Source organism: Festucalex cinctus, chromosome 19, assembly GCF_051991245.1.
Source record: "Festucalex cinctus isolate MCC-2025b chromosome 19, RoL_Fcin_1.0, whole genome shotgun sequence".
Lineage (NCBI taxonomy): Eukaryota > Metazoa > Chordata > Actinopteri > Syngnathiformes > Syngnathidae > Festucalex > Festucalex cinctus.
The window spans coordinates 7,043,510-7,065,993 of NC_135429.1; the positions used below are offsets into that span (position 1 = coordinate 7,043,510).

Below are 22,484 nucleotides of genomic sequence, written 5' to 3' on the forward strand. Positions count from 1 at the left end.
GTGCATATGCAATGACTGCAGCATATCTTGCAGGAAAAAACAAAACAAAAAAACACACACTATAGTACAGTATATCCGTGAAACAGGTTTACCAGCGTGTACAAAACCCATCTGGATATTGCCTCACAAGTCAGCAGCAACCCAGAATAGAATATAATGAGCACTGCCGCAATGTGTTTGTCAGCTAAGGATTCTTCCTCTTTGTTCTAGATTTATTTAGATGTCAAGCTTCCGTATAGACAAAAAAGACAGGGAGTTTGTCATTTCCTTGGAGTCACTTGGTGTGTGAGTGTGTCGCATATAGGTAGAGGAGTTTGTGCGAGATAGGTGGCTCATTGTTAGAACACTTGATTTATGAGGTTCATTTGCCTATGCATTGGCAAGTACACAATCCAGGATGCAAAACATAAATTCCAGCCAGGCTTTCTGGTAAACCTTTAATACGATTTATCACCTTTAATGCTTACTTGTAAACGTGATGTTAAATCCTCTGTTTGTGTACGTGTGGTCAGTCAAGAACTCCAAGCGGGCAACGTGGGCGCTGGTCGTTATGGGGGGTGGGAGAACGTCACCGGAGAAGGTGCCCAGAATGGGAGACTCAGCCTGGCAATAGACCAATGACGATTGTCAGAATTGAACTCTTCAGAATTGAGATTTGAGAATCAAAGTACCTTTCCTCCATCCTTAATAGAGAGGAAGTCAAATTGTTTCTCCATGCTCAGGTCGTTGAAAGCCAAATTAATCCGGCTCTCTGGGTTGGTTATGATCAGCCAAACACAGTGCATGTTGTTGCCGTATTCTTGCGGGTAGTTTGGGGACAACAGAACCCCTGAGGGTGTGGTGAAGTTGAAGAAACAGGAAACTGTGCAGAGGTAAGAGAAAATATGCAGAGCAGAAAGTGAAGAAAAATGAACTTAATTATATTAGTGAGATATATTCTATTCAGTTCATACTAATCTTAGCAGTAAGAAGGTAACTGGAAAGTAATAAATGAATAATCATCATGGCACACTTCACTAAACGCAATGAAGGTCATTTGCTAAATAGAAAATGATTTTCAACCATTCAATTAGTATTTCACCATGCAGACATGGACATCATAGTTTAGCGTTGACAACAATCTCTGGTTTGTGCAACATCACATTATCGAGCGTGATGTCTTGAGGACAATATGTCTTACTTCGGAAAAGTCAAGAAATATCGCCTCAGAAACAGTATTTGCAAAGCTCTGTTGCGAAAGAGAATGTTTGTTGGCATAAATGCCAACAGTGGTGAGACCAAAATAGCAACAGCACTGGTGAAGATGTGGATCCGTCAGCGTTAATTTGTGTAATTTCAAAAAGATGCCCTCGCTCTGTTCATTTCAAAAAATACGGGCAGAAAATGAGATTTGTGAAGATCATTTCACTGCTGTGTGTCAATTACAAGATAGATATCTTTATCATTAACTAAACTAAATTATTTATCAAGATTAAGTTACATATGTTTATCTTGATAACAGAGATTACCAAACGGGCTATTACGTTATCAGTGGTGGTCAACTCTGTTTGTCTTTCTTTGTGATAATTAGAAAACAAACTGGCATATTGTTTAAAAATTCACATCGGTTCTCTGCAAACTGTGGAGATAATCCGGCCATTTATTATGCAACAGCCCCGTGCTCATCTGCACCCCTCATGCATATTAATGTACACAAATTCATTGTGTTGATGCGAATACATGCGCAAGGCAGGAACTTACAAACACAGCTGGGTTTCTTGGCCGACCACTGGTTGTTCTTCTGGCAGGTGATGTTCTTCTTTCCCACCAGTTCGAAGGCAGGCAAACACTCAAAGTACAGCCTGTCCCCATGACGGAAACCCGTCCCCTCGCGTTTACCGTAAGCAGGGATGCCGGGGTCACCACAGCTGCCTTGGTCGATTTCTGTTGGGAAGATTAAACCCACTTGGTACATTCAAATATTATATAAGGTTACCTACACATACTGTAAATCAGAGATGTAACGATATCCAAACATCACGATACAATATTATCACGATATGAAGGTCACGATGCGATTATTATCACGATATTGTGGGCAATGCATATAAACCACCTACAATCGCAAAAAACAATATTGAGGCACTTACTTGCTAATGCAAGCACACATTGATCGCTTCACAAGCAAATTAGGTTCACCTTCATCTGACAATTAGCGTAGATTTTGAACATTGAAGGCCAAAACATCCCTAATTAAAATTAAACTGCACTAATAAACTAGCCACTAGAGGGTGCTAGAAATGCACAAATGGAAATCAACCTGACTTTTTTTCAACGTATGTGTTCCTTTTAAATATTGTGAACATGACGACGACGATAGTGTGGCAGTTTTAATATCGCGATATCACAATATTGCCCTTATCGTTACATCCCTACCGTAAATTAATTCTTCTGACATTGACATTCATAACCAAGCATTGTGAACTTTATATAAAGTTGGTTTTATGAAAGCTAATTGTATTTTGTTGGCAAAATAAAGAGGTAAATAACTATGCTGCTTCCATACAGAGGACAGCATAAATGCATGCGTGTTGGGTTTTTTTCTTAATCTTAATCAACCCATGGAAATGCTACATTTGATCTTGCTTTCAACTTGCACAACTACCAGATCATTATCACTCAGCTCGGGAATAATGCAGCACATAGGAAATATTGTATTGCGTAATGAATACAAAATAGGCGATATCCGACATAACCTTCCTTGAGTTTTGAAAGAACATTGATGTTTTGCAAATACAGACCACTGCACGTGCTCTGCCCCCAAAACAATTCTGCTCGATAGAATTGTAAGCAAAAATATATGATAATATCACCAATGTTAACCAATGTGAATAGTAATACAAATCTACTAAATGACAATGTGTTAGTCTATGCTTATGTGTATTTCCGGATTCCTCTGTGTACGTTTTGTCAAGTATAAACAGTATTTGCTTCTTATGAATAAGGGAAGGAACGTAATGGCATGCTTGTTACCCCTGTCTCTTTGGTTTTACAGAACCACCCAAGCATTCTAATGGGCTCTCAAACTCACATTACCGTCAACAACAAAACTGATGAGATCTCATGAGGCAGAGAATGACAAAAGGGCTTTATTTGCCAAATACTGGGAGACACCCGGAAGTCTTAATGGGCACAGTATAGGCTTACATTCAACTCATAATTGAAGATGGCATCCAGTTTTAAGAGTGAGTTTTAAAATTTGTGTTTTAATAAATTTTTATATTATATAATTATTTAGAGATACACACTGGCTTGACTCAACTTGGCAAAAGCCAATTCGACACGGTCTTCATTCAATATGTCGGGTGTGAAACGATTCAAGGATGGTTCTTTCGGTTCAATATCGTGCGGCTCATTTCGAGAGGGTACGATGCAATAAATTCTTTGTGTACATTGAATGAACTTGTCAGTACTGTAAATGTGCTATTTCCTTCTAAGATATATCTCTCCAATAAAAGATGATTCAAGATGTAACTCAATATATTTCAAAGTGGAAGGATTGGATTTGGTTCGATTTGATACACTCACTCATCTTATAAATTCATCCGTCCATATCACTTATTAAACCGTATATATATATATATATATACATACATGTTAGTGTTGTTACAATACCGGTTTTTGGTCCCGATACCGATTCCGATACCCAGCTTTGCAGTACCGATACCATACCGATACCTAAGGTTTTTTTTTTTTTCCCCTCAATATGAAAAAGCTGTCCTGCCATTGGTTCAGAGCATTCAAGGGCCAATAGGATATCTTAGATCGGCATGCAGTGAACATGTCACATATCAGACATATCAGTGAATGTCGAGAACAAGCAAGAAACAAGATGCTGCATCCAAAATCCTATATTGGAATTAATGGTATCGGCATGTTACTTGTGAGTACTCACCGATACCCTGTATCGGAAAAACACTATAAACACTATAAATATATATATATATATATATATATATATATTTGAACATTTGAAAACACTGAAGTCAGCGCAGTAAAGTATATGGTATTGACAGGGTTTAGAAACAAGTGAGGATGCAAATTAGATTTCAGAGTTGAAGGAATTCAAAGCATATCTTCCCCTTCATTAAGCAGAACTCATTGTTTTAATTACATTTGCTTTCTGCATACTGTTCCACTTTCTGGGTTATTTTTACTGATGAAAAACAAGCATTTGTTGGCCAGGGAGACTTGCAATGCAGCTAAAGGTAAACTGATTTTTAAAGCAACAGACTCTTGAAAGGCTGCACCACTTGACCTTGATCACCCTTCAGGAGGGGGAAAAGTAAGAAATATAGCTTCATTTACATAAAACAATGACCACTTTACAATGCAGACACCCCACTCACAGGAGCACACGTGCACCTTTCAAGCAGCTCTTACCTTCATAAGACACCTTGAAGCCCAGAGAGCCACTGGTATCGTCTGTTTTGAAATTGAGCCACATCTGGTGACTGGTACTGACCACAAGGTCCGGAGTGGTGGTACCTGACAGGCTAATAAACACATTTATTAATTCTCATTTTTTGCTTCATCATCTGACATTATATATCAATTTAAAATACAGAGTCTAGAAAGTGAACCTAATATTTGATGCAAGCAAGTAAAAAAGAAAAATAATGAATTGCAAACAATTGTTAGTGGGAAATAGAGTCAAGATCAGTCAGTGGCACAGAAGTAATTTGCACCAATCTCAATAGTAACTTCACTCAATTCTAATTAGTTGAGAATTCTAACATGAAGGGTAAGTGATTAAGGGTTCCAATTTTAGTCACGGCAACTGGAAGGTGGTTGGAATATAAAGGAGGTGGTGTCTGATGACGGTCTCCGGCAATTTATCAAGTTCCAGTGGTCGTTATGATTGAACACATGCTATGGACTACAACAAGCACAATTCCATCAAATAGGTTTGCCAAAAAAGAAAATAAATAAGAGAAACTAAAGATTACGGTGTCCAAGGAACAACAATAAAATTAGATTCTGAATACGACACAAATTGGTCGAAGAACATTTGATCTTAAGCAGAGTGAAGTCAGAAGTGTGGGTCAGATGCGTCACTCACACATGAAAGATCGTCTTCTGGTCCCCCACCACATCGCCATCCCCCACTGTCAGTGTGTCATAACCTCGCTCCAGGTCAAAATCCTCAAAAGTCAGCTTGATCACCTAGACAGCAATGGGGGACAGTGAGGAGACTCATTTAAATAACAGATGCTGGATGAAACATAACTGGCAGAGGCCTTTTGCATCTGTCACTTTTTACCTCCATCCATCCTCAAATTGCTTCATTTATCCCTTTGAAATTTAAGATGACTCCTCAAATCTTTCATCAGTACATACATACGTAACTGATAATTCTATATAATCTGTATGTAATGTAATGTGTATCAACAACAACAATTGCCATTATGGTTGACAAAATAGATCATGTAGAAGGTCAGATTAATTCAAATTCAAACCTAACCCTTAAAGTTCCAAGTGAAGATAATTTAGAAACACTGAGAGAAATACTCGATCACATACTGTGCATATGTGGTCTGTAGTTTCTGATGATTCAACCAATGGAAACTGAAACTCTTGATAATGAACATCAGAAACACCAGAATCCGATGTATTGGCCGAGTATGTGAAAAACATACATGGGCCATTCTCCCGTCACATGTGTGACATTCTCACAATAACTCTGTTGTTCTTCCAGGCTTCGAGCTTAGGCAATAATAGAGACCTTATAAATTGAAGGTGATTTATTGTGTCTTAGGTTAGCTAGTAGTTTAGCCTTTTCTAAGGTACAGTAGTAGCTATTTCACTTTCCCATGGTAGGAGGTAGGGATTTAACGATATCCAAACATCACAATACGATATTATCACGATATGAAGTTCACGATACGATAATTATCACGATATTGTGGGGGTGTTGGCGATATTTAAAAAAAGGTCACAATATTGTATAAAAAGAGCTCATACTAAAAAAAAAAAAAGCACAATATTGTGCTTTTGTACATAACAGCAATGCATATAAACCACCTACAATCTCTAATAACAATATTGAGGCACTTACCTGGTCATGCAAGCACACATTGATGGCTTACAAGCAAATTAGGTTCCCCTTCATCTGACAATTAGCATAGATTTTAAACATAGAAGGCCAAAACATCCCTAATGAAAATTAAATTGCACTAAAACTAGCCACTAGAGGGTGCTAGAACTGCACAAATGGAAATCAACCTGACCTTTTTTAACAGATGTGTTCCTTTTAAATATTGTGAACATGACGACGACGATATTGTGGCAGTTTTAATATCACTATATCACGATATTGCCCTTATCGTGACATCCCTAGGTAGAGGCAAATGTGCTGTCCATCATTAATGCTCACACAGGACTTACTAGCCTCTGATACACTTGCAGAACTAAGCAAGAAACAGCTTACATTTTCAGGATGACTATTTGAGAATATATGTGAGACTGGGTGGCCTTCGTGGTGGTTGAAACACCAAAACCATTTTTGCTTTTTAAACATTCTCTCCTCACCACAAGTGTCTCAAACAAGTCCATTTGTCTCTGACTGGCCTGTTTCCAGTGCAGACTCATTCTACTTTCCCATTTTCCTTATCGCTCATATTGAAAGAGAAATATTAGGCGGCATCTTTTGATTTGATTTAACAACATCCGAATTCACACTCTGTAGTCATGTTTGCATTTATTATTATTAATTTTTTTATTGATTCCTACCTTAGACGTGTCTGTCGCAGTGATGACCCAAGTGCAGTTCGCATTGTTGTCGTACTGGACCGGGTAGTTTGGAGATGTCATGACACCACTTGGTCCTTTTAATTGACCTCCACACATTGGAGCTAAAATTAGGCAGATGGGGGGGGGGGGGGACGTAAAAGTTGATCACCGTGGAAACTGCAGTGATCAGCATTAGATCATCCCTAAAGTTTGTACTGCGATACTTCTTGACCTAAGTGCAGCCTTCGATAAAGTTAATCATGAAACCCTTCAGTTCCTTCATTGGTGGTTAGGCCTCGGAGGCACATATCGAAATTGGATTTCTTACAGTCGTATTAGTACATCATTATCTGGTTCTCTTGGTTAACTTGGAATCAGCTCCATATGAACTCGCTCAAGGGTTAATTCTTAAACATAAAAGTGTTATATATAGTACAGATGACAAAGCGATACATTCTGTTTTTATTGGTATTAAATATAGGATGGTCAAAATCTGGAAAGTACAGGAAAACTTTAAGCTTTTTTTTTTTTTTTTTTTTTTAAACCGGTCTCTTGTCTGCGAAAATCCTTGAAGCCATGCCAAAGAGTCAACTTTGATTTATGATTGCAAACATAACTTGGAGAAATAAAACTACGTGAAATCTTCCAGACCCCCATATATAACGTCAGATGCAAGTAAGATGCTTCTCTTCACAGTGAGCTTTCGAAATGGAGAGTTAACGTTTTGCACCATTCGAAATACAATGTGAGCGACAGATACTTCAATGAATATTCACAGTGATAAATCATTCCTTTTAGAAGCAAAATAGTTGTTGTTTCAGGGTTGTTGTTTTTTTATATATATATATGACAGTCGTAAATAAAGAACCATAAACAGTATTAGTCTACTTCTAAGAAGACAGTTTCAGCATGCAATGCAGAGAAAAATGTTGATTCAGCTGATAAGATCAAAAAGCAGCTGACACAAAATGTTGCCTGGAAGGGAGGAAAATTTTAAGTCTCACTGTAGTCTTAGATTTTATAGTTTTCAAGTTTCCACCATGGGGCCGTGACAAAGTCATTCAAATAATAATTATCTGACACATAAACACTACAACGACAATGATGACAACAACAACTAATACTACAACAATAATAATAATTATAATACAATTTGTGAGCGGCAACGAACTAGCATTGCAAAGGACTAGCGAATCTCCAATATTGGAGCGACGGCACATCCACAGGGGAGCTTTGACATTTATTTCTGTATATGGAAGCCAGTGATACGCACAATCATAAGAAACCCTAACTAATCTGTAGACAACAAAGCAATCTGTTAGTACAACAATAGGTCGTCAGTGCAGTGGGACTGTGAAAACTTTGAAGCAGCCCATCCTTCAAAGGACAATGTGACTTTTGTTATCGAGGCCTGCGGGGATCTGCATGGTAGAGCTGTTAAACATCCTTTCAAATTAAAGCAGAATTTCAACGAGTGCTTGAAGGGAAGTGTGTGCGTGTGTGTACCTTAGAGTGCCTAAAATTATTTAAAAGGACCTGAATGTGTGTCATGGTTAAAAAAAAATAATAATAATAATAATAAAAAACACTTAGAAAAGCCACATTGTTCTGACCTTGCAAACATTTTTTTTATATAGATTTTTTTTTTTTTTTTGTTCCATCAAACAATTAAAGCAAATGTAACAAAGAACCTATGACCAAAAAAATGTTTCTCAATTCAGGAATTGTACATTGGCCTCTTGTTACATCACTGACTGGGTTCTTTGATTTAATTGGATCATCCTCCCATCTATCCATTTTTTTTCCGAAACGCTTACCCAGTCCAACACAAAATAATGAATAGGAAATCCCATTGGAGAGATTGGCTCTCTCATTTACACATCACATCAAAGCTGGTTTATTTTTCCCATGGAAATAAAGATGGAAGAGGCTTTGCCAAATCTTTTGTGCTACATAAAATAAACTACTACAAACACATCACCATATTCAAATCCTGAAACCTTAGTTTTGACATAAAAACAAGTAGCAGGTTGTCGTGACCTCCATTTCTCCAGCGGCAACATGGTCAAGCACAGTTTCAACACTTGCCTCTGCAGATGGGCCGCTCGTCACTCCAACCCACGTAGCTGTCAGTCACTCTCAAACAACTGATGCTCTTGGAGCCCTGCAGCTCATAACCCTCGTCGCAGGAAAAATGCACGGTGGCTCCTCGCCTGTGGGCAGGTGACGTGACATTCAGGGAGAATCTTGTGATGGCAAGAAAAAATTCCCATCTAAATATTCAACACATCGACAGGTTTTTACCTGAAGTCCGAGCCTTTTCTTTTGCCTCGATCTGGGATGCCAGGATCAGGACACATGTTGTGTCCTTGTGCAACACCCATTTGAGATACTGCAGTAAAAACATGCACATTGGGGGAAAAAAAAAAAAAAGACAGAATTGCATTTAACATGCAAACAATTTGACACCACATAGCCATTGTGGTATATAGCATAATACAACATTAAACAAGTCATTCTTTATACTTGCACTAAATTATTAGTTTCCCATTAAGCATATTATTGTTGCCGATTACACTGGTCAACAGCAAATTTTGATCAGAGATGGCTTTATGTTTCCCTAAACATATTTTTGACACTCATTTCAATTATCTTTTTTCCTAGAGCTTCAGGTTTAAGATATTTTCATTTTTTGTTTTTAAGTTTGACCTACCATATAAAGCTTGCAAAATGTGATTTTTACCGTGCGATGTAACTTAAAAAATCCACCTAGCTATTGCTGAATTTCAAATTACTAAATAAATGCATTATTATTATTATTATTATTATTATTATTATTAAAACTTGACGTGCAAAAAAAGGGCAAATTCGGACTCAGTGCCAAAAAAAAATCTAGAAAAGTTTACTTGCATGCATCTCTGACTCACACATTTAGCAAAATTTTGTTGACCAGTGATATTAGTAAACAAAGCAATTTGCAAAGCCATCAATAACATCTTTATTGACTTACACACTGATATCTTGTGGTAGTTGTCTTTGCTCGGTAACATCTTTACACCTCGAGACTTCAGCTCGGTCATCTTCTTCACTGGAGAGGGGGAAAAAAAAAAAAAAAAAAAATTTCTTAACATATTATATATATATATATATATATTTATTTATTTATTTACTCCTTTGGAACTGGGTGTCACAGAACAAATAAAACAAATTTTGACAATTAAATAATAGCATAATTATATACTTCGATGCAATATAATCCCAGGGAGATTGACGATGACTAAAGATAAATTAAGAAAATAAATGCTGCTAGTTTGTCAACGAACATTTGAAAATTTTCAAAAACAACATCAAACTATCTCTACTCTTTTTATACTAATTTAGTTTGATTACTTTGTCAGTTCCTGACAGGTAAAGTGTAGTTTATCTTATCATGCTGACAAACAAAAAGAGAGAATAAAGAGTGTATTCATGAAACGTCTGATGCTTCCACCAAAGTCTCTGAAAATGAGAGCAATTTAATGAGTGCAAACATTCCATCAACAGCCCGATAATCTCTCCAGTGAGGCTTGCTGTGGATTTATGAGAATTGTCACCATGCAAATGGCCAGTGGCGGGTGGTGAATGACTAAACGTTATTAATTAGATTGAAGTGTGACATCTTCACTTTGTATCATTTTTTTGCTTCTTTTTTTTTTATTTACAAGTGACCTTGCAATCCCAACCTCCCATTCCCTCTTCGCATTCTACATGGTTCTGTCTGACTTTCCTCTTTATTTGTCTGCCTTTTCCCACTGCCTCTGAAAGCCAAACATCCGTAGCGAGCAGCTTTTTTTGTGGAGAATAATCCATTTCTCCCAGCTCATCCTTTCTCCGAGTTGGCCCTTGAACCTAAAAGTGTAATACCATGAGAAATGGCAGTGGTAGAGGGAGGGATTGCATTTAGGCGTCAATGTAGAGTGGATATATAAGTGGATGCTATATCATTTCAAATTAAAAACAGAAATACTGATGACGATTTGAAAAGCACGTTTTTTGCTCATGCGCACAAAAAAAAAAATATATATTTTCTTCGACCGGGCTTGACATCATCTTCTCTGTTCAGTGTCGTCTTGAGAGTGGAACAAAATGAAAAGTAAGGTCATTAACATTTTATTTCCCTGGGAACATGAGTGCGCTCAGCAGATTTGTCGCCCTCTTATATTATGAATTATCTTTTGACACAAGTTCGCAGGTTCAGATTTTGCGCTTGGGGTGCGGCTCAATAGGCGAGCAGCCATTGAGTGCCCAAAAATGGAAGAAGTACGTCCTCTCTCTGGAGGGTAACAGTTATAAATTGCACTGCAATCCGTAATAACTTCAACCTGCTTCTAAATAATTCCTCTGGAAGTGAATGTTCTGGGCGGACTTAGAACCTCGAAAAAAGTTGGGTTATAAAAGGATGTCAGTGAAACAAATGTTCATCGGAATCTACAAGTAGAGACACTTGATGTGATTCACATCATCCTACCTTGATACTGGGCACTGAAACCTTTCAGCTTGTGGTTACCATCAGATGTAAAATGCAGACGGAGCCAGTTCTTGCTGCTAATAATGGGGGAGGGAAGGTTGGGGCCGGTGAACCTGTAAGTACATCGAGAAAGAGTGAACCTAAGTACCTTCGATTATGAGGATGGGAACATTTTAGCATGCAAATTGGCAAAGAAAAGGCCCAGTGCTCACAAATACAGCAACATAATTACAAGCGTTTATGTACTTCTAGAATGATGAGAAACTTTTTGAAGCTTTTTTATTTATTTAAATCTCTTACACCTTTGGCTAAGTGCTCTCTATAAACACAGATGTCCATTTTTTATTCAATTTTTATTCTTTTAAGTGACTTTTGCTTGTACACAATTATATTTCAGAGCTGGGCATTCTATCAATATTGATGGAAGGTCAATCCATCAATGACAGGCCTTGCTTTGTTAATGATTGAAGAATCTCATCTCAACTCAACTCAACTTTATTTATAAAGCACTTTAAAACAAGCATTGCTGTATACAAAGAATGTTTAAGATTCACAATTTTGAAGTATTTCGAAACTGGTGAAGTTTTGGTGAAAAACTGCTGCAAGCTTGCGCCAGTTACAGGCAAGGAGGACTCACTTAACGTCTTACCCCTCTGCCAGCGGTCGCTTGTACTCGTCTGCGTCACGAGTACTCGAAAAAAGGCTGGTATCGGCCCGATACCGATACCTGGTATCGGTACTCGCCCATCCCTAACATAAATTATAAAAAATATATACATATGGTAACAATAGTTCACCCATAGAACTGGTATCAAATGGATTGTTACCATTCAGGAAAAAAAACAAAACAACAAAAGCGCTCTCTTAATTTCAATTTGCAGATGAAACTAGTCACTAGCCTTAGCCCACTTTACTTTGCCCCTCTAACTGTTGCCACCAACATCAACACATCAACCTGAAATCATGTTTAATCGCGAACTAAGGATGCTAAAAAAAAAAAAAAAAAAACTTCCATGCGTATAATACAGTATACATTATTCATTTTATCTGAATACTTGATTATTTGACAGAATTTTGAGTAGGCTAATACTTGCTAGCTGCAACCCTAATTCAACAAATTGCCCCTTTCAGCCCCAATTCAATCCACCTATCTATTCAAACATGGAGGATGAACGAACACTTTCCATTTGTCTGTTATGGCAGCTTGAACACAAAATGACTTCAGGACCCCCCCCCCCAACCCTCCTCTTTAAAAAAAACCCAAGACAAAACAAAAAAAAAAAACACCAAAGACTCAATCATCCCACCATAACACGTAACACATTGGGCAGTTTCTTTCCAGATTTCATCACTTTTTCCACATAACATATAAGTCTGAAAATGAAGGGGACTACGGGGAGCAGTGCAGTTAGTGTGGAGCAGACTGTTGGAGGTCTTCTGAAGGATGTTGTGGTTCTTTGTGCTTTCTATGGTTCCATTGCACCTCCCTGTATTAGTTTATTATTGTCTTGAGAGCACGGCGCTAAATCAGTTTTCTTTTGCTTGGGCCCAGAGCTCCACTGTCTGAGAGACTTTTTAATGATTTCTACTCCAATAAAACGTGTTTTGGCCAGGGCAAGGTGAACAAGAAGGATGTTTTTGATTGAAGGCTGCTATGTTTTGTATCCCACGATGGTTTGCGACATGTTAAGGATTCTTTCAAAATTATAGTTTACTTTCTCTGGTTTGAAGGTTTCCAAAATATTTCAAACTTACGTACAACTAGACTAAGTGCGATTTCTGGATAAATTGCGTGGGAATGCTGAAAGATGAATGCTAAGATTTGAATGCATGAGATAAATTATGAAATTATAAAATTATAACCTCCTGGTTACCTGCTTTACCAACTGTGCCACGTAGAAAGTGATACGTAGAAAAAGTTTAACGTCTGTCCCATTCAAAACGAATGGGGCAAAGTTGATATTAAATGTTAAATTGTGCAGATACTGTTAGTAATGTGGAATCAGACGATCTATACCCAGGAAGGCGTGAATTTTTGAAGCCAGTTGAAATTTGAACAATGTAAATTGGAAGTATTATGTGTGAGTTGTTACGTGGCAAAAAAGTGTGGAGAATAAAAATCACAATAACTTGTGTGGGAATGCTTCCCACAATTAAAACTTTTTTCATGAAGTCACCACTTACATAATTCCATCACGTCAATGATAAACCTTTGTTCATCTGGTAGTTAGGTTATTCCAAAGTTTGTTAAACCAAAGTTTGGATATGTTCATGGACCAGTTAATTTGGCCCACCCCCGAGTTAAATTTTTGTGATTACCAAAGAAATTAGTAGGGAAAACTACCATAAAATATTGTATATAACAAGCACCCGTGTATAATCATCCGTTTTTTTCTCCGCACTTATGTATAATACGTTAGTGACTTGAATGCTTTGACCTTTGTCAAACGTCCTTTTTCCTGCATTACATTATTTTTTCGTCATCTGTTCTGTATTCTAGGCAATTGCTGTGATATGAATACTAAGTAATGGGTGGAGTTTCAGTGTCCGAGGTGACTGGCTCTATAGCAGGATCAAACGTGTTAAATCACAGTTTTAGGGCTTGAGTGCATCTAATGAACATAGCTCATGTTCACATGTGGGTGTTTCCATGGTTAGTTAGGTCGAGGGACCGTTCTGGGACGGGATGGACGTCGCTTGTAATTGCGGCTACTTTGGAAGATCAATCAGAAGTCTGCTCAGTATGCATGTCTACGCAGTGGAGTGGGGGTCACAGTGACTTTAAAGCACCCAACTAAACTTTTGGCATTTTAATGATGTGCGCTATAGCATCGAACAGACTAATCCAGATAAAGTATCGTGTATTGTGCATGCAGACACACTCAAATGGCCTTTCGCCATTGAAAGACACACAAAATCCCGTGTGAAGTGAAAGTAATCAGTGTGAAAGTGTGGCCTGGCAGTATTAGAGCGTTGGCTGTGACCTTCAGACATGAAACAAATTTGGGATTTTAATACTGTAAACTCCCCAAACAACTGAGCAGCCAATACTGTTCAATCAGTTCTTGAAACACGGTAAACGAAACCCATCAACCGATAAAGTTTTGCGCAAGACCTCCGGGGCAGTAATGTTTCATATAAGAGAGTTTGGAACTTCATCATGACCATGCCTGGTCCCAAAGACACACAATATCCATTCTTCTATTTCAGCAGCTCCTGTGTCATTTAAAGGCAGACTTTTGGTCCCACTTGTAAATCTTCATTTGACTAATTTTCTGCCTTCACTCAACATATAATATGGACACTGATTGAAAGAAATTTCCTACCAGGAAGAACAACACGTCACCCATCATCTCCCATCATCTTCTCTTCTCCAAATATGTCACATGCATTTCAAGTTAAATATATACAGTACAGCGGGCATAAAAACCCAACTCCAGCTGGAGAAATACATAAATCTCTATGTATACCCCATTTAAAAATTCATATGCAAACAGCAGCAACGGGGGAGAAATATAAACCCTTAGTATCTTAATTCAAGCAAGTAGAGGATTCAATGCCACTTAATCGGCAATCGATTTTGCCGCCAGTGAGATTAATGACTTGTGTTAGACAAATTTTAGGGCGATATCACACTAGGTAGTCCATGACATGTTACAACTCAGTGGGCATCTAAAGGCCAATAAAGTTTGCAAGAGTGTGCTTATGCACGCTCAAGTTTAATGCACTTCCGTTTCTTGGGTATGCTTGGAAGAGTCGGGCCTGCGCAACCGGTCATTTACTATAATGCTTTCCTTGCCAGATATTTCTAACTGCCACCTTGCATAAAGTCTATCAACACAATGGAAACGTCATGCACAGCTACATGCAAACACAGACTCGTCATACATTTACTGCCGTTATGAATGATAACCACCAGCTTGCATAAAAAAATAAGACAAAAATATACATGGCTTTTCCTGTCATTACTTTGATCACTCATCTGCCAGTTAACTCATTTGCTCCCAATAACATGTAAATACGTTTTTTTTTAATGCTGTAAGTGTCCCAAAGACGTATTTAGACGTTTTTTTTGTTTTTTTTTGTTTTTTTTATGCTAGAGCATACAGAAGGCTTTGATGCAGCCTCTCAACTGCAAAGAACGGTTGCAGAAATGGTAGTTATTACACAAACGGCCAGCAGGTGGCAGCAGAGCAAAGGAGATCAACCAGGGCCATCTAGAAAAAAAAAAGCTAAATTACTTAGAATTTTAAAACGGAAACAGAAACTTACTTTTTTTTTCCTGATGAAAGAAGAGACTTTAATCTTTCTTTTGGTAGGTTCCATGCTTTTATAGTAATTGAACACAATATTCTGTGGGCCTTGCAAAATCAGTCAAAATCCAGTAAAAAAGCCGGGACCGAACGGGATTGCTTCTGTGAAAATGGCTGGGAGTGAATGAGTTAATGATAAACGCCACCATGCACATTTATAATAATGAACAGAACGACTACCGGGTAGACATAATTCAGACAAAAAGTCCAAACCATCCTGAATCATGCATTCACAGTAGTAGATGGTAATCTAAATTAATTACTTTTAAAATCAAAGTAATCTGTAAAATAACTAAGCTACTTTTTCAACCAAGTAATCTAATCTTAAAGTAACTGAATACAGCATATGTCACATAAATGTAGACTTTAAGTCAAGTAATGAATCATACACAAGGTGACTATTTATTTATTATATTGTTGTATTTTTAACCAAGTATCATTTCCGGGTACTTGAACCAAGACCAAACATAACTTTAAACAAATGTCATTTTCAAGGACTGATTGCCGCACCCTCATCCTTGTATTTAACTGACGGCTTATCAAGAACAAACAAATAAACCAGAAGCGACAAAGTCGTATGCAATGAAAACATTCAGAGAAGCAACGCAAACAAAGGCGAGCGCATTGCGGAGATCAAAGTGACTATTAAAATAGTTCAAGGTTACTGCTGTATTTAGAGTATACAGATAAAGACCACACAATAGCTTGATATCTTTTTTTTTTTGTATGCACACCAATGCATGTATGGTTTACAGGGAGTATTTTGTTATATCAGATAAAAAAAAAAATAAAAAAAATGACCGTGACAAGAGTTTATCGGGCATTTGGTTGTTAACTGTAAAATGCCACAAACAATTTGATGGAATCTAGGATATATCCATGAATGACAACGTATTCCAGTGACAAAGGAAGAGGCGATTTTAGTGTCAAACTTTTTCGGTATTAGTAAAGAAAAGGACAATGTGTTATTCCTTTATCTCGATTTGAACGTTATCACCTCTTAAATACCTGTCCTACTATCAGTATTACTCCAAATAGAACCATAATTTAGAGAATAAATAACGTGGTGCACCGACAAACAGACTCAAAATAAAGTAATTGAGACAATAAACCCATTATGAAAATATTTACTGAGGTAACAAATCAAGTGAGAAGTTTGGTTCCTCTCTAACTTGTAAACCGTGAGAAGATAAATACTAAATATAGATGTTTACTGATAATGGACTACTTTTATAAGTGGCTGCTGTTGAATTCTACAACTGCCAGAAATACACGTGAATCTTTTAAAAATCATTTTTTGAGGTTCCTACGATCATTAAATGTGTCCCTGATTTAACAACATCCCATTAGCAACAGTAACTTACTGACATTCGTAAAACTAAATGGCATATAAAACTGTTGCCATACAATCTGCTCATGTGCACTTTTTATAATGGACAAATAGTGCAGAGTCAGAACTTTCCCTTTTAAAGAATGACAAGGAAGCCAACGCATTAAACGCTAGCACAATATATAAAGGTCGAAATAATGCATGGAGGAAGCTAATTAACTTCAGGTGTGAGCATTATAACCAGTTAAGTGATCAACATTTCTTTTATGGTGCATGTTTCATCAATGAAATAAGGTTGGTCATGGTTGGTCTCAATCTGTAGGATGTGTGAAAATAAGTGAGGCCGTAATCAATTTTAGACACTTTTATCGCTCGAAAGTGCTTAGAATTGAAGATTTTCGTTCTCGAAAGTCCGACATAATTTGGTGATTGATATAGGACGCAACCCACAAGCTTCAGTTGCATTCCAAAGCACATACACACAACTGCTGTTTTAACTCCATCGGCTTACAAATCTTCTGAGTACAAAGTCGAATACATTTAAGTCTTCTTATTCACTATAGCTGCTCTAGTGCGGCAGTCACCCTCTGCCTTCCCCATAAGGACACAAGGGGATCATTTACACTCTTTAAACCATATCAGCAGCTTATATTTGTGCCTCACCGCTGTGAATTCAAAGACAACAACTTGCTCAGAGGAACTGATGTGATTTTAGGCCGGCTCCCACTCAGGCTCTTTGCACCTACGCCGAGCAGACAGTGTGCTTTTGCCGGCCGATTGTTTGATTTTCGGCTTGACCGCATGTCAGTTGACTGCTAGCAGAATTAAGCAGTCAACCAATAAGCTGATTTTCACCACTTGGGTATGTGTGTGTGTGTGTGTGGGGGGGGGGGGGGGTCCATACAAAAAACTATTAACAGTAAACACATTTTGGCTAAACCTTGTTTGTATTGCATAGTTTTGCAGCCAACAATGAGAGCTGTAGAAACTCTCAACGCTATTTTAAAGAATACAGACATTTCAATACACTGATTGGCCATTCTATGTGACCTTCAGTAAACTTAAATTCAGAGAGAGAGAGAGAGAGAGAGAGAGAGAGAGAGAAAATGGGAAGTCTGACTGGTCACCAGGTAGGGGCCCCAATTTCTTAGATGAGAAAGGTAAGTAAAATTAGCAGGAAAATGGTGGGGGAGAAGCAACTCCTTACTATGCTTCTATGAGGAGGCACAGCGTGGCATCTGAAGAAAAAAAAATAAAAAATCCTACTCTGATAATTAATTTGATAAAGTATAATACATTTAGAGATCAGATCAAAGTCATGCCAAGATTTTATTTGGAGTAAAATGCTGTAAACTATTTTATTTATCATCAGGTTGTTGGAGTAAATGCGTTGTTGTCATAGAAATACATTAATCATTTCAAACGTTTGGTTAAAAAATATAATCTGAACGAAAATCATGTTAAGATCTAGATTTCCACTTCTGAGTTCCCCGTCCCTTTCATTTCATTCGAATTAATCTGTGACTTAACTTTCTCGATACCGGCCATTTCATGCATTTTAACTTTGACTGATCTCGCTGAAGGTTTGAGGATTGATGTGACAAGAAGCCTCTTGCAACACCGATGGCACCGGCAGAAGACTTACGTCATAGAGCGCTGTGGCGCAAGAGCAATCACACAACGGACGAGGCGCGCCATGCCAACTAGACATCCAGGTATCAAGAACGGCTATAGATAATCGCAACATCCACTTTTAACACCACATCATCTGGATGTCCACCCGCTTCCATAGATGTCGTTTCAGTTTAATTGGTGCATCGGTCACACACAAAGCCCGTCTATTGTTCATACGTTCCCTTTCATCCTGAAAGCATTAACGGAAAAGTGTCGAATGCACAAGAGATGGACTGTGTTGTGTACACTAGCCCTTTGTCTGCCTTTCACAGTTTTTTTTTTTTTTTTTTTTAATGAGAATGACTTCTCCTTTTGGCATCTGCCCATTATTGTCCACAATTCAGAACAATGATTCATCTGACCTGTGCTTTCCTTCGGTGTTATGCCGTGACATTTTCATTGGGATCTGATTTATTTTATTGCTCACTGTGGAAATTGTAACAAACACGGACCTAAACTTAGCATGACCAAAATACGACAGATAAGCTCAAGTAAACCTTTACTTGCAATAACTACCTGAGATGGCCACTTCTGTTTGCTCTATTGGCCTGTCAACAATATTTATACGTTATACCATAACGCATTTTTTCGAGGTTTCACGTCATATAGCACTCACCGAAAATGAGGACAGATGAAGAGACAGGATATATTCATTTATCTATGTTCAGGACCAAGAATATATAATAATTGTTTTACAAAATATTTGATTGTTTAATACTAGTCCAGCGATTTAGTCTATTCATGTAGAATGAGTTCTCACAATCTGTGCAAACAAACACGGATCTAACTTTTTACATGTTGCGCAAATCCTCAAAGAGGCCAAGTGGAATTAAACCTTGACGATAGCATCTCTCTCCAAAGTGGAAATGGCCCATTCTTTTTTCATTACAGAGTGGGAACTTTCATCCTTGCCTTAAAGACCCCACTTTTTTGTTCCATTAACCTTCAATTCTCTCAGTCCAAAAATAATTTCAGAGATAACATAGGATTGTGTTGGGCTTTTGTGGTTATGTATTTTTTCTTTCTTTTTTTTTCATCCATCTATCTAGGTCAAGTATTATTTCTTATTGTTCTATCCAATTGGAAGGAGAAGTTAATTATGTACTCGTATGAAATAAATTAACAATGAGATGAAAAAAAACACACCGAAAAAAACACTAGAAATGGTAAAATGACGAGTGGAGAATATCCATTATGGCTTTTTCCACAAAATCCAAATTTGAGTTTATTTTCACCTGCAACACAAAATCAGAATCTGATTTGTTGGCCAAGTATGTAAAAACGCACAAGGGATTTGTCTTCACAGTCATAACTCATCCAAACCCGAAAAATAATCAGAAGAAGCCTGGCTGTTCCCAAATTAGTGTCCTGAGTTTCTTAGATGAAAAAAAGAACACATGAGAAAGGAGGGAGGGGAAAAAAAATCATAGCAGTCAAATATCAACCAAACAACAAAAACAAATGAGGATTATTTTTTTTTGGTACAATTTTTTGTTCTTTATGATATAGTCATGATACTTTCTGCTACTATTTGCGTTTTTTGTTGGAATATGTTTTGTCTGATATTTGTGAATTTGTAAATAGTTAAAACAGTAAAAGTGAGACAAAAATGTGCAAATACAACATATTCAAGTAGAAGAAAAATATTTAATCTAGTGCTATACTTATCTTGTCCAACACTTGCACATCAATCACCTCATGTTTATGTATTTTTGTATTTTTTATTTTTTTTGGTATTTGCATAGTTGTTCATCTAATATTTGCATATCTGTCATCTAATATTTGCATATATTGGTGTATTTCTGCTCCTTTAACATTTTAATTTTTAACATTTTCACTTTTTAAACTGTTCTCACAGATTTAGACTTGTCATAATAGTTTTTATTTATATTATTATATTTATTTATATGATAGTTTCAACTTTTCAATTTGTGTTAGTTCTAATTAGTTTTTGGTGAGTTTGTTTCAGTTGTTTGTTTTAGTTGAGTTTTTATCAGTTTATTTAGTTTTGTAGTTTTAATAGTTTCAAAGCAAACGTGGTGAAGCAGCATTTAGCTGTTATGCTGCATGCAAATGGAATAAGCTGCATTTTTTTTTAAATAATAGCAACATCAATAATTGCATCTAATGTTGTTTGTAATGCAGTTTATATAGTGACTATAAATTGCAGGCCCTTTGTTTCCAGTCCTATTCTTTCTCTATGTAGATTAATGATGCCATAAGTATGCTCTGTCTTCATGACCCTGTCCCATTATTCTTTTTGAATCACAAATTTTATTCCCAAGTCAGAAACACCTTTTGGCGCAAGGATCTGTATTCAGCTATATACGCCTCTAAGCTTCTGTCTGCGAATTCAACTGAAATGAACCCCTTCAAAATAGAACATTTGACAGATGTTGCTCTTTTTAGGTTAGTTAGTCTTCAAACAAGAACACACTGTGTGTAGTTTACTAATTTCATGGTGTATGATTCCTGAGTGCTAAAATAGTTTTGTGCTTTGCTCCGAGCAGGTTTATAGCACTGCACGTGTATGTAAAGTGGTTTGAAAGCGTTTGGAGACTTTATTAAAGAAAACACCTGTTTTTGTTTGTGTTTTTTTTCTGCTGCTTATATTTTACCCCCGCTGACTTGAATTTCCTCAAACTATAGTTTAATTAAATTTGTTGAGTCCCAATGAAATCACAAGAGTATATTGTGGTTCCATGGGTCACGGTTCCGCTCCGCTTCTGGAAGGATATTTGAATCAAAATAACAAAAAAAAAAAAAAAAATGATCAAGCACTCACTAAATGCAAGTACTCAAAAGCCAGCCATTTAATGGTCTGAACAAGGAAATCAGCAGTCCTAATTCCAAAATAATAATAATAAAAAAGCACTGGCAAAAACAAATCACTTAATGAGAACATTCAACTTTTACCATGGCCATTTTTTGCCTGGCACATTTAACAGCTGAAAGCTACTGTGTACGGCCCACAAGTGTATTGTTCAAATGTCAATAATTAATAGACTCTTGCTTGAATAACCATGTTGTACACTTTACCAATGCACTCTGGGACTAACTAGCAAGATGGTGAAACAAGCATTTGCTCAACCAATTTTTGGTTCAATTCCCGGCAGTCAAACCCTCAACTGGTGTCATTAACTGTGGGCGGAGAGGGGGATCAATCAGCTTTGACAGTATGCGGAGGCAGTGTAATGAGATGTTGCCGTGCAAACACTACTTGACCTTGCTTCGATCTTAATACATTATCGCCATTAATTTGCTTCCTCATTATATCCACACTTTAAATAATGTTTCAAACTCACTCCTGCTGTTTTGATTAACCTTTTCCATATCGCTTCTGATTACTAGTGAGGGAAATACTTGAAAAGTTGTGGTAGAGAGCTTGCAAACAACATGTGCCTATTTTTAATTAGATCAAGAGGAACTGAAAAGTTTTTTTTTAACAATATATTTATAGTTGACCCCCGCTTTTTGCACGGGCTAGGGACCAGGCCAGATCGCAAATAGAGAAACCCAAAATGGCCGTGCTCTCATTACAGTATGTATTTATGAGAATTGTGTAGGAATTGTGCATAAAATAATTAAATTACCGTATTTTCCACACTATAAGGTGTTATATACATATATACATATTTTAAAACTTTTTTCCATGTATAAGGCGCTACAGTAGAGGCTGGGGTTACGTTATGCATCCATTAGATGGTGCTGTGCTAAAGGGAATGTCAACAAAACAGTCAGATAGATCAGTCAAACTTTATTAATAGATTACAAACCAGCTTTCTGACAACTCCATTCACTCCCAAAATGAATTAACAGCTGTTTTATTATTTTCTATGAGATAAAGTATTAGTATTTGCTAGCAATCCAAGATAGCGGGACCTTCTAC

General features: G+C 37.2%; 1 protein-coding gene across 1 annotated transcript in view; it reads right to left on the reverse strand.

The window, feature by feature from the left end:
• csmd2 (CUB and Sushi multiple domains 2) overlaps positions 1-22,484 on the reverse strand; it is a 175,266-nt gene that overhangs the window by 77,321 nt on the left and 75,461 nt on the right. Inside the window, exons 6-15 of the mRNA XM_077506435.1 lie at positions 11,279-11,391; positions 9,782-9,859; positions 9,076-9,163; positions 8,860-8,984; positions 6,772-6,893; positions 5,102-5,205; positions 4,423-4,535; positions 1,741-1,923; positions 672-862; positions 468-603 (exon numbers count right to left, since the gene is read on the reverse strand). Coding sequence (XP_077362561.1) covers positions 468-603; positions 672-862; positions 1,741-1,923; positions 4,423-4,535; positions 5,102-5,205; positions 6,772-6,893; positions 8,860-8,984; positions 9,076-9,163; positions 9,782-9,859; positions 11,279-11,391 — 1,253 coding nt within the window. The remainder of the gene's footprint in view (positions 1-467; positions 604-671; positions 863-1,740; positions 1,924-4,422; positions 4,536-5,101; positions 5,206-6,771; positions 6,894-8,859; positions 8,985-9,075; positions 9,164-9,781; positions 9,860-11,278; positions 11,392-22,484) is intronic.